Below are 12813 nucleotides of genomic sequence, written 5' to 3'. Positions count from 1 at the left end.
GTCGCGCCCGCTGTCCGACTCAGCCGCCAGCAATGTCGCACCAACCACCGCCCGATATTTCAGACTTCTCTCCAACTACTGATTTCTCTTTGTCTTCTGGTCCGGTTTCTGTTTCTCAATCACTCACCTCATGCAACCACAATATCGCCGATCTAGACCTCTCCGAGCTTCTGAAAAATCACCATGTCTTGGATATGTACAACGAGCTTCGGCAAATGAGCACGCAGGTGGTAAAGTTGTCTGACTCACAAGCTCAGTTGATGCAGGTTATGCAAGAAAACAAGCAGTTGACACAAGAGCTGCAAGCATTAAAGGCCGAAAAGAGTCGATCATCAAGTTTTGCCAGGTAAGTGGCTCATTCATTCCAGTTTTTGGTTGATTTATGTCTCACTCAGTAGCTCGACAATTTTGCCAAGTGATTCTGCTTCTCGTCGCGGCGGCATGATCTCGCGCGATGGGAGCGATGTTTCCGCATCTCGACCTCATTTTAATGCTCTTCCCATCGCTCCTGCAAGGCGATATCCACCGGCAGTCTTGTGGTACAAGGAGGATATTGAAGGGGATGAAGACATCACCATTTCAGTAACTAATCCCGCGAGGATCCCGATGGATAAGGCAGTCCGACACACAGATGGTGAACTCATCTCGCTCGCCGAGTGGCATGCAATCCAATCAACTGCTCGCATGGTCAAGCACGATCTTCTCTCCCTTCCTCCTCCCCAAGAATGTCGGTATCGCAATGTGAAGAAGATGAAGAAGGTGCTGCGGGCTGCGTATCCATGCGAGTGGGAAGCCGCAATGCTGAAGATGGAGAAGATGCAGCCGTTACTTGCCCTTTGTGAAAACCACTGGAAGGCGGAGCATATCCTTGGTCAGATGCTACTACAGGAGAAGGGACCAGATTTTGATGCTGACGACGATGACGACATCAGCCACATCAGTACCTCTGTTGTCAGCACTAGTGTAGGCAAACCCTCAGCATCCGAGACAGTCGGAGTCTCCACTGCGGCAACCTCACAGACTTCAGCCATCAACAAGCGACATCGAGGACATTCTTCTTCTTCGAGCAAGCCAAAGAAGAAACCTGCCGCGAATGTGGCATTGCAGCATGCGAAGGATATGACGTTCGCGCCGGTAACTGCACCAACGCTGAAACCGCAGCTTGGTGCAATCACCAACATTCTTGGTAAGTTCTGATATTTTCTTTCATTGTGTCGATGTTCACGCGAAATAGCTACAGTGCCGCCTGCACCGTCATCATCACTTACTTCACCTTCGGGTCCCACAGCGAAGGCGGCAGTTGATGTTAGTTTCATCAACATCGATCCGTCAATCGAGAATTTGATTGGTAAGCTACAACTAACCTTCTCGTACATTTACTTATTCGCTCGCAGACATGTTGTCCGGCAGCCATACAGGTTTAATGAGTGGATTTGAGCTTCTCAACGCCATGAAGCTCAAACCCGCATTCGGTGTTGGTTCTCCAACACCAGAAGTAATTGTGTTCATCGAGCGCATCGAGAACGCCGATCCTAATGCGCCGGACCTCTCAGAAAATGACCTCGGAACGGCGTGGGGCCACTACCAGTTTACAGCTGGCTCAATGACTTCTAGCTCTGTACTTACCTCATGGGACGGCATTGGGAACGATGCCGCGCGTGTTACAACGCTCCTCACTTGTGGCGCATCTTTTCTTTTTCTTTTCCTTGTTCCCTTTACGTTACTAGACCACGTGATCCAACACGTGACTCATCGGAGCACAACCTCCGATTCTTTATCCAGATGTCCAAAACCCCTAGTCTAGGGTTACACCGGATCCAACTCCGGACCTTCTTCTTATCACACATGCAAGACGTGCATGTATGCCTCATCTTTACCTCGTTCTGATACACGACTCGTTATCCCCATTAGTACTGATTATCTCTCACGACCTTACTCAGCTTTCTCATACATATTACTTCCTCACTGTTACCCTGCTCAGATATCGTTTCACCTTATCTAGCCAATGAACGATCCCGCATTAATGCGTAGTACTGCGGATACCTTTTGTATAAGTAGACGACCTTGTCGAGCTGGATCCCCATCTTGACCTGGTTACCATTAAACCAGCTTTTCACTTGCCTTTGACTGAGATCGACCGTTAGTAGCAGACAGCTACTACGAGTCATAAGAACGAACTCTGATCGACCTTCAGTGCGAGGACATCGCCAGAAGTGTCATTTGAACGGACTTGTGTCTTAGACTAAGACCTTGTCTCGTGACGACTCGACTAGCCGCTCGTATTTCGCTGCCGCGTAACATTAGGTCGAGATCTTATTACTCTCTGTGACTTCCCAAAGTCTAACAACGAACTACCGACCGGACCGAACCTTGAAGACTGAACGATACACCCGATTCGATTGCTAAAGCACCGTTTGAGATTACTCTGTAATCGAGGTAGCTGAAGGGATAGACTGATCACTCATCTTCGGAGAGGGGTCTGTCCGAGAGACCAATAGGCCGAGGAGGCTGAGGTAATCACTCGAGCAATCAGCAAATAGGTGTATCAGTTTGAAGATAGAAGACACTCTACGGGCTTGTTAGCCGACGACGAACGAACCCACTTAGTTAAGGACGGTGTGCAGTCTACGTGTAGACATAGGCCACACAGAAGAATTTATCCATGCTGGATTTTAACTACATCAACCCGACCGCTCTTCCGGAGCAGTACCGCGAGCACCTCCCATCTCAAGCGGAGTGGAGCACAGAACGAAACGCACATTTTATAGGAGGAAGGCCTGTATTCATCAGGCCAGACAATCACAACTTCGACTACTCCCCAGAGGAATTTGAAAGGACACTTCCCCATAATCTTGGTGGAATAGTGCTCCAGCACATCGCAGACAGCGGTATAACGACCTCCTATCCAGGAGAGAGACCAGACGCCCCTTGGAACCCCCCTGCCCAGAATCCTGTACCCCAACCGACTCTTGCACCAATCGTACCCGATTACATACCACCGATGGCTACAGTTACCATGGATGAAGGACGTCACCATGTTAGCCAGAAGGAACTTGGTTTTAGAAAACCCGAGATCTTCAACGGTTCAGACCGTTCGAAGCTTAGGGAATTTATAAACCAATGCAAGAATTACATGGCCGGAAATAGCCATGTCTACCAGGAGGACAATCAGAAGATTGCATTTGTGCTATCGCACATGCAAGGAGGGACAGCAGGATCATGGGCGCAGAGCTTCATAGAAACGGAACTCACCAATGATGACTTCCTTTCTTATGGAAGTTGGAGAGAGTTCATTGCGAGTGTGAACAAAGCATTTGGCGATGAAAATATTGAAGAAACCGCTCGTACCTTGCTACGTAACATCAAGCAAGGGACTCGTACTGCGGACGATTACATTGCCGAATTCCGATCGCTTGAATCCAAGGCGAAATTAGAAGATGCCGGAAATATCGAATATTTTAAGTGGGGACTTAACGACCCACTCCGACAAAGGATATATGGGATGGAAAGCATGCCCAAGACACTTGACAAGTGGTACGAATACGCCTCGCGGTTTGATAACCAATGGAGATCTGCTCAGATCTTCAAGCGAGGAGCCACTACGACGACGCGAGGAAAGGGCCGATCTGTCCATCGTCCCTACTACTCGGCTTCTGCAAAGGATCCAAATGCGATGGATGTTGATCGTGTCAATATCTCGCGCTTATCCCCGGACGAGCGACAGAAGAGAATGAAAGAAGGATTATGTTTCCTATGCGGAAAGAAGGGCCATATAGCCAACGACAGACAATTCCACCCCCAGGCTGGAAGTTTCACCCGTGCTAGAACGATACAGCCCGGGTTGGACACAGACACGATCACATGGATCAAGAAGATGCGAGAAGACCTCGCACAGAAGAAGGAGACATCGAAGGAAGAAACCAGAGAGGAACAGATCGCCTATGTGCGAAACGTCTTCAACGACATGACTGATGAAGAACGAACCCAATTGGGTTTTTGAGACGACGGCCACTAGTAATGCATGGATTGTCGTATCTTACCGTATCTCCCCTCGTTATTTGTAACACTAGCGGAAATTCAATCACTGTGAATATTTCGTTGGGAGAGAAGGAAGACGTTACAACAGAAGCCTTGATCAATTCCGGTGCAGCCGAAACGTTCATGAACATTCGTTTTGCGGAAGAAAACGATTTCATCAGATGAGAATTACCGAAACCGATTAAAGTCATGAATGCGGATGGCACACCAAATCAAATGGGTACCATTACTCATTGTACCTGGAAGATGATGAAAATCGGAGGAAGGAAGACACTTACTCGCTTCCTCTTGACCGGCATTGGCAAAGAAAACATACTTCTCAGCATGCCGTGGCTTAAACACCTCAATCCGATGATCAACTGGGAAACCGGTGACTTTTGGTTTGGTAAAGACGCCAAATGGCCACCGAAACCCACCGTCGAAGATGCACCAGATGAAGAAGTTTCGATTTTCAAGGAAGATGGACTCCCAGAGTTAATCACCACCGAAACTTCCCCTACCTCGTTTGGGCATTCGGAATCTATCAGAGAAATCATGGCCGATAACACTGAGCGTGGCGAGTTACCCGCAGTGCGGAATGATACCGAATCAGATGACCCACCATCAGAACCCCCTATGGATCAGCTCGATGACGACGATCTAGTTATATCCTATATCGCAGGAGAGCCAGTTATTGGGATATTTGAACCCATCAGAAAGGAGTCACCTTTAACGAATGAAGAGACTGAAACCGCAGTCTTCACCATACGAAGAGGCCCCACCATTGGAAGAATGACACACAGTACCCGATCCCCATTATTCTGTAATGCACAGAATACGGTCTTTTACAAACCATCTGGTAAATCACAAGAATTGGCACAACAGGCACACAAGGAAGCATCAGCTGTAGACAAACCCAAAACCGTCGAGGAGTTGGTCCCCAACTACCTCCACGATTTGAAGTCCGTCTTTGAAAAGAAAGCAGCTGAACGCTTTTCAGAAACCAGGCCTTGGGACCACGCCATTGACTTGAAACCCGATTTTATTCCACGCGACTGTAAAGTCTATCCGTTATTGCTCAAGGAACAAGGAGCGATGGATGACTTCCTGGAAGAAAATCTGCGAAAAGGATACATCCGACCGTCGAAATCTCCCATAGCTTCACCATTTTTCTTCGTAGGAAAGAAAGATGGAGCACTATGTCCCTGTCAGGATTACCGATACCTGAATGAAGGGACGGTGAAGAACGCCTATCCTCTTCCGCTCATCTCTGACCTTATGGATCAATTCAAAGGCGCATCGATCTTTACGAAAATGGATTTACGCTCCGGATATAACAATGTCAGAATCAAAGATGGTGACCAATGGAAGGGCGCATTTAAGACAAATCGTGGACTTTTCGAACCTATGGTCATGTTCTTTGGACTCTGCAACTCCCCGGCGACTTTCCAAATGATGATGAACGCACTCTTCAAGGACATGATCAATGAGGGATGGATAGTCATTTACATGGATGATATCCTCATCTTCTCAAACGATTTGGAAGAACATCACGTTCGAACCCGACGCGTACTCCAACGACTCAAAGACAACGACTTATTCCTTAAACCGGAAAAGTGTTTCTTTGACGTTAAAGAAGTCGAATTCCTAGGCATGATCATTCGAGAAAACTACATTGGCATGGACCCTATCAAACTTAAAGGAATTGCAGAATGGCCTGAACCAAGCACGGTAAAAGGTGTTCGCTCTTTCCTAGGGTTTGGAAACTTCTATCGGAAGTTTATTGCCAACTTCTCGGATATTGCCAAACCATTGACGAATCTTACGCGCACTGCCGCTGGATCTCCACCTTTTGAATGGACAACAGAATGTCAGACAGCTTTCGACACATTGAAGCAACGATTCAGTACCGCCCCAGTACTGTTACTGCCTGACAAGGCAAAACCCTTTATTGTTGAATCCGACGCTTCCAAGTTTGCTACGGGTGCAGTTTTACACCAAGCTGACATCAATGGAGACCTCCATCCTTGTGCCTACATTTCACAAACGCTCAATCTAGCTGAATGGAACTACGAAATCTACGACTGTGAACTCCTCGGAATCATTCGAGCCCTCACTGAATGGCGCCATTATCTTGAAGGCTCTCCCCATCCCGTCGAAGTTCGCAGTGATCACAAGAACCTCACGTACTTCCGTACAGCTCAGAAGTTAAACCGCCGACAAGCACAATGGAGTCTCAAATTATCACAATTTGATCTTCACCTCATCCATGTCCCTGGCACTCAGATGATCCAATCTGATGCGCTATCTCGTCGTAATGGACTCAATGACAGTGAAAGTGACAACGAAGATCGCATTCTTTTACCCAACGCACTATTCGTGTGATCCATTTCCCCGACACTATTCGACGAAATCAGAAATCATGCAGCAAAAGACCTCATTGTTCACGAAGCCCTCGAAGCGATCGCGCACAAAGGGCCATTCCCCATGAAATCATCACTTTCCGACTGGGAAGTTCGCGATGGTGTCATCCTCTATAAGGGAAAGATTTACATTCCACCATCCGAAACTCTTCGTCGTGACCTCGTTCGACTACATCACGACTCCCCTGCCATGGGTCACCCTGGAAAGTTTAATACTCTTGAACTGTTACGTCGTGAATTCTGGTGGCCCGGCATGTATACATTTGTCTACAATTATGTTGAAGGCTGTGCCATGTCAACAAATGAAACCAAATACTCATCCAACTCGTATTCCTTTGGAACCAATTCCCGCCAACCCACACGCATTACCATTTTCCTGTTGCACCACCGATTTTATTACCGACCTCCCCGTTTCCAACGGTTTTGATTCAATTATGGTCGTAGTAGACCATGACCTTACAAAGGGGGTGATTCTTACGCCCTGCCTCAAAACGATCACCGCTGAAGGAACGGCCAAGATTTTTCATGACAAAGTATACTCGCAATTTGGATTACCCGACCGAATCATCTCGGATAGAGGACCTCAATACGCATCCAAGGTCTTCCAAGAGTTAAATTGACTACTCCAGATCAGATCATCAATGAGCACAGCTTATCACCCTCAGACGGACGGAGAAACAGAGCGAGTCAACCAGGAGCTGGAAATCTATCTTCGACTCTATTGCGGAAACAACCCTGAAATATGGGCTGACCGCCTGCCAGACCTCGAGTTTTGTCATAACACAAGGGAACACTCAGCACGGAAGATGAGCCCATTCTGCATCATGATGGGATACGAACCACGTGGACTCCCTTCCGTATTTCCGACCACGAACATTCCATCGGTTGAATCCAGGCGTGACATGTTGCAGAAGATAAGACTAGAAGCACTAGCCATGCACGAGTTAGCCCGACAACAGATGGCGGACCGAGTCAGACAAGGATCGCCGAAGTTTACACTAGGACAGAAGGTCTGGCTAGACTCGAGGAACCTGAAAGTCAATTACGCCTCGCGCAAGATAGCACCAAAGCGTGAGGGGCCATTCGAAATTGTCGAAGTTATCGGACCAGCCAACTATCGTCTCAAATTCCCGAAGACCTGGCGAGTTCATTCCGTATTCCACGCCGCCCTTCTATCTCCTTATCGCGAAAACGACATACATGGTCCGAATTACGTGAACCCACCACCTGATGTCGTTGATAACGAAGAAGAGTACGAAGTCGAAGCCATCCTAAATCACAAGACGTACCGAGGTCATCTGAGGTACTTAGTCAAGTGGAAGGGATATTCTTCAGCAGAAAACTCGTGGGAACCTACCCACAATTTACAGAATGCCAAGCGAATCCTCAATGCATATAAAAGGGCCAGGGGAATCCAGTAGAGGAGAAGAAACCCGGAATGACTACCACGACGGTTTTCCTCATCATCTTCCTAATCGTCCTCCACTGCACAACCCTCACTTTTCTTTGGATCACCCACCGAATCCTTATCAGACGACTTGTCGAACACACACTCTTCACGCGAGACAGCCCGCACGCTAACGGCTGGGGTGATCAGAACGATGCCTGGAACTGATCAGGCAGCTCTTATCTCTGTGGGAATACTCTTTATCGTCCAATGGATTTTCATCTATTTGATTATTACCCGGATCCACGACATTCTATTTCACATCACAGATAACCGCGATCCCCTTAACAACCGAAAGGTATAAAAGGAGGAGAAAACGACATATCATCAATGCCCACTTCCGCTATAGACGACCTTGTTCACAATATACTCGCTGAAGTCGCCTCCACAATTATGAGCATACCCGCATCGCCTACGCTTATCAATGGAGTACCCTCTCGAGCACAGACACCCTTTATCCGCACCTCATCGCCCTCACCTTCTATCGAACTCAGTCACGCATCGGACGAACAAGAATTTGCCACACGTCTGGTCTCGGCTATCCGTGTTCCTGTCGACTTCACAGATATCCTTGTCGCCTTACGAAATCGCCCGCAAGATCGACAAGCGGTGGTTTCCATGCAACGAGCATTAGAAATGGTCGAGTGGATGCAGACGGCCAGACAAGAGCTCATCGCAGCAGAAGAAAGGACGAGTAGAGCCTGAACCAGAGTCGACCAAGTCTGGTCGTTGATGCGCAGTACGGTCACTCGTACAGCACAGGAGATTTGGAGGGAGCATGGGGATGAAGACATCGGACACATCCTCGGATACACCACTAATGGAATACCCGCATCCACTCCTCGCTCGTCACCAGAACCAATTCCCGTTCGACCTCGCCCTCCTCGTTCGCACGTACCCAGTGGACGATCTCCGTTATCCCAACCATCTTTCTCGACCGCATCCACTTCTTCGTGTCGCAGTCATCCCTACAGGGATGGACGCATCCACGAACAAGGATCACGAACCAGCCGGTGGACATGCTACAGATGTGGAGGAGATCATTATGTCCGCGACTGCCCCCGACGACGATGAAGATCACAAGATTTCTTGTAGGACAAAAATGTTAGACGGGAGCTGATGTTACAATGCTCCTCACTTGTGGCGCGTCTTTTCTTTTTCTTTTCCTTGTTCCCTTTACGTTACTAGACCACGTGATCCAACACGTGACTCATCGGAGCGCAACCTCCGATTCTTTATCCAGATGTCCAGAACCCCTAGTCTAGGGTTACACCGGATCCAACTCCGGACCTTCTTCTTATCACACATGCAAGACGTGCATGTATGCCTCATCTTTACCTCGTTCTGATACACGACTCGTTATCCCCATTAGTACTGATTATCTCTCACGACCTTACTCAGCTTTCTCATACATATTACTTCCTCGCTGTTACCCTGCTCAGATATCGTTTCACCTTATCTAGCCAATGAACGATCCCGCATTAATGCGTAGTACTGCGGATACCTTTTGTATAAGTAGACGACCTTGTCGAGCTGGATCCCCATCTTGACCTGGTTACCATTAAACCAGCTTTTCACTTGCCTTTGACTGAGATCGACCGTTAGTAGCAGACAGCTACTACGAGTCATAAGAACGAACTCTGATCGACCTTCAGTGCGAGGACATCGCCAGAAGTGTCATTTGAACGGACTTGTGTCTTAGACTAAGACCTTGTCTCGTGACGACTCGACTAGCCGCTCGTATTTCGCTGCCGCGTAACAGCGCGAAGCCTGATTGCGGCTGCCATGAAGACCTGCAAAGTTGCAAGGCATGTATGTTTTGTCAACGGGATCGAGGCGAACACGTATCTTAGCGACGCGTACTTGGAGACGACCTTCGAAATTCTTTGGCGGCTTTGGAAAGCGGCAGGAGGGGTGAGTACAAAATTATCTGAATATGTTGGTTCTAAATTAAATTCACTACAGCCCATTGTGAAGGGTAAGAGCAAAGCTGTGCCACCGTCAGATGCTCACACCATGTCCACCACCGGTATTCCCGAGTCCTCCGCCGCCACTCAGACTTCTGGTGTCTCCGCTTCGGCTGATAACGCTCAATCCTCTCCTCGCACCAGTTCCCCTGTGAACGATTCAGTCCCCTCCAACTTGTCTGGCACTGGCAAACCGGAGACCGACACGAGAGACTCTGACCCGAGTACATATCTCAACGTAAGTAACTTATTTCTTCGTTCTTCTGCATCCTCACTAACTGTACCATATGCATAGCTACTCAACAGAGATGAGTTGTTCGAATGGATGATTGATCGGAAGTTGGCGGGCAACGTGAAGCTTGGCAAGAAGAGTTCCTCTATGAAGAAAGGTAAGTATTCTCCGCTTATTTCAATGTCTTTGTCCGCTCATCTTTATGCCAACAGACAAGCTGGTATCAATCATTCTCTCTGCCGAAGCAACGGGCCAGCCATCGAAGGCAGAAGTTGAGACGATCGTGCAGCAGGTAAGAACAATTCGATCCTTTGCATCCACCGCTGACATGTTGGTTCACAGCATAAGGTCAAGAAGATGGCCGCTTCGAAGGGTTGAGCTCTTCCGAGCTGAGTGCCTGCCTGTCTTCCCGAACCGCGAGAGGAATTTTCGGACTCGGCAGTGGGAAGGGGCGTGTCGCCGCTGTGTCGCTAGTGCTAGTGCCAAATTGTGCTCGTCTGTAGTAACGAATTTGTGACGAATTTATGACTTTTGATGACTATTACAATGGAAGAGTGACAAACTAAATCCGACTAAATCCGACTATTCTATGACTGAGATCTGACTATAGAAGACTACGACAGGGCTCGTGTTTGACTTTATTCAGTTCATTCCGGCCTCAACTTTGGACAATTTCTTGACTTTTTGGGGACAAAATAGTCTCAATTTTGTAACCAACATACCAAATTTTGGCGGAATTGACTATCACACGAGCATCATAGACTATTTCACGTTTTTACACGACTTTGTCAGACTTCGCATTTTTACTGAGTGTGACCTGTGACACTTGTCCGAAATCCGGCAGGCCATTGGCCTTGTGACCTGTGACCCGCCGGGTTGGTCGAAAATGTACAGTATCACTATGCTGGAGCAGCCTTGATTTGTCTGGTTCGAGAAATCACGGCGCCGCATCTACGATCAGATATCTGGAATCTGCAGGCTCACCTTCGCATCTGGTATCGGGGAGCCGCTACTGCAGGGCTTCGGACAACCCGTCCCCTTCCAACACATAAGCTCTAAAGACTAGCCTGAAGACCGACGAAGGGACACCAGAGGACAGAGCATGCGAGTCTTGATGTTTGGTCATGACACGTAGCACCAGTAAGAGAATGTCCATCGCTTAAACAACGTAATTCCTGCTAATCCGCTACAGTGCCTGTAGCTAGTTCCAAATCGATAGGCCCCTGCCTGAAAGTGAGGCTCAAGGGACAGGACGGAGTGTGATGAAATTCTGAGACCCGTCAACTGGCGGCAGGAGGAGAGTCCTCCGCTCTGACTGCTGCCGCCCGGGTCGAGAGCATCTGGATGTGTCCCTCGCTACAGCGTCAGGACGGCCGCAGCCAAAGCCTGTGAAATAACGCCCGGATCAGAAACTTTCACTTTCCGCCTGCACACCCGGCTTTTGAGCAGAGGCCTATCGATTTGTTGAACTAGCTGTAATTCTTGGGATCGGGAGCACCACCACCTGTCACAATGTCGCGCTCGAGGGGTTTCAATTCGACCTAAGAGCATTTCTATTCTATCATGTCCTCTAGCGACATGGTGTCCAACGTTGCGACACTGTACGCATACGCATCGCTACCTCTTTGGTAAGATTCGATGTTCGATATTTTTGGCCGTTCCCACCTGAAACTCGATCGTCTCCGAATTCATTTTCTTCATCTCTGAGAAGGTAGCAGAGTGGAAGTTTGCCTGTGGCGTTGCTTCTCCTATGCGGTTGACGGGAGTTCATCTGGTATTGTATACTGCGGCCGCGGAACATCAAAGTCGAGGCACTGCTCAGCTGAAACAGTAAACCCGAAGTGCAGCATCTCATCCTGGTTCTGGGATATATAAATATATAGTCAAACAATTCAAGATCGTTGACTATCTGTTGCTCAGTCTTCCACCAGGCTTAATGCTCGGTGTGCAGTACAGAAGGTCATACAAAATCAATTGTCGGAGAATAACACGAACAATGGCTAAGAACAGCCCGTTGCGCACTTGTACACTGCAGCTACTTTTGGAGTACCACCATTGCATAAGACAGATCATAGATGTATAGGTCGTCCGGCCGCGGCATCAACCGCATAGTTAGCCTGCAGTCAAAGCTGTAGAACAGCATCTCCGGGGAAACGGAGTGGCCACCATCGTTCAAGAGTTTCCAGTTATGTGCTGCGGTGAAAGGGTAGACAAGGGCGAAAGTCCCCGAAGCACACTCGGGATATGCCATGACTGAACTCAGAAGGGCCACGGGCAAGAATTTTATGGTCACATCCGTACGTGTACGCGTACTTCCCACTATGATGCTGTGGAGGAGGTCTAATTTTCCGCGATTCACGAATTGGTTTGCATCCAGCAACAACCCGAAGGGTGGTTTCATCCGAGTAACGGTGCTGACCATATCGGCCTATGCGGCGTGTACCGCCAGTGTGTAGCTGCAATTAGAGACACGATCCGCGTAGATCCTGAAAACAATTACAGCGCGATGGCCCTCCTCTTTAGCAACGTGCCAAGGTACGTCAGAATGGAGAAAGCAGTAGGATCCACGGCGGGGAGTGTACTTGTGGTTTTCAAAGCGAACACCTGTGAAGGCTGTCTCGCCCAAGCCCACCAGACAGATCCCAAGGAGGTCTTCGTCTTGATCTTGTCGTGGGACAGACATACCAGCGGGACCGAATATCAAGATCTGGTGGAGTTACAACTCAA

General features: G+C 48.5%; 7 protein-coding genes across 7 annotated transcripts; all 7 read left to right on the top strand.

Moving 5' to 3' along the window:
• Nucleotides 1-32: 32 nt before the first annotated feature.
• On the top strand, nt 33-1804 carry SCP_0904830 (hypothetical protein; the record flags this gene model as incomplete). The annotated part of the gene is made up of 4 exons (XM_027761716.1): nt 33-346; nt 396-1186; nt 1235-1348; nt 1395-1804. 4 exons carry the CDS (start codon nt 33-35, stop codon nt 1802-1804), a joined length of 1629 nt encoding a protein of 542 aa, XP_027617517.1.
• An 858-nt stretch (nt 1805-2662) lies between these two features.
• On the top strand, nt 2663-4000 carry SCP_0904820 (hypothetical protein; the record flags this gene model as incomplete). The annotated part of the gene is made up of 1 exon (XM_027761715.1): nt 2663-4000. The coding sequence occupies one exon, from the start codon at nt 2663-2665 to the stop codon at nt 3998-4000; it is 1338 nt and encodes a 445-aa protein (XP_027617516.1).
• Nucleotides 4001-4362: 362 nt separating this feature from the next.
• On the top strand, nt 4363-6402 carry SCP_0904810 (hypothetical protein; the record flags this gene model as incomplete). Its single annotated transcript, XM_027761714.1, has 1 exon — nt 4363-6402. The coding sequence occupies one exon, from the start codon at nt 4363-4365 to the stop codon at nt 6400-6402; it is 2040 nt and encodes a 679-aa protein (XP_027617515.1).
• A 973-nt stretch (nt 6403-7375) lies between these two features.
• On the top strand, nt 7376-7861 carry SCP_0904800 (hypothetical protein; the record flags this gene model as incomplete). Its single annotated transcript, XM_027761713.1, has 1 exon — nt 7376-7861. One exon carries the CDS (start codon nt 7376-7378, stop codon nt 7859-7861), a length of 486 nt encoding a protein of 161 aa, XP_027617514.1.
• A 419-nt stretch (nt 7862-8280) lies between these two features.
• Nucleotides 8281-8592, top strand: SCP_0904790 (hypothetical protein; the record flags this gene model as incomplete). The annotated part of the gene is made up of 1 exon (XM_027761712.1): nt 8281-8592. One exon carries the CDS (start codon nt 8281-8283, stop codon nt 8590-8592), a length of 312 nt encoding a protein of 103 aa, XP_027617513.1.
• Nucleotides 8593-8707: 115 nt separating this feature from the next.
• SCP_0904780 (hypothetical protein) lies at nt 8708-9007 on the top strand (the record flags this gene model as incomplete). The annotated part of the gene is made up of 1 exon (XM_027761711.1): nt 8708-9007. The coding sequence occupies one exon, from the start codon at nt 8708-8710 to the stop codon at nt 9005-9007; it is 300 nt and encodes a 99-aa protein (XP_027617512.1).
• A 665-nt stretch (nt 9008-9672) lies between these two features.
• Nucleotides 9673-10464, top strand: SCP_0904770 (hypothetical protein; the record flags this gene model as incomplete). The annotated part of the gene is made up of 5 exons (XM_027761710.1): nt 9673-9801; nt 9853-10092; nt 10150-10243; nt 10299-10378; nt 10429-10464. The coding sequence occupies 5 exons, from the start codon at nt 9673-9675 to the stop codon at nt 10462-10464; spliced, it is 579 nt and encodes a 192-aa protein (XP_027617511.1).
• Nucleotides 10465-12813: the final 2349 nt, after the last annotated feature.

This window comes from Sparassis crispa, assembly GCF_003851025.1.
Source record: "Sparassis crispa DNA, contig_000008F, whole genome shotgun sequence".
Lineage (NCBI taxonomy): Eukaryota > Fungi > Basidiomycota > Agaricomycetes > Polyporales > Sparassidaceae > Sparassis > Sparassis crispa.
Note: the sequence above shows the minus strand (reverse complement) of the source record. Positions and strands in the feature narration are given on the sequence as shown.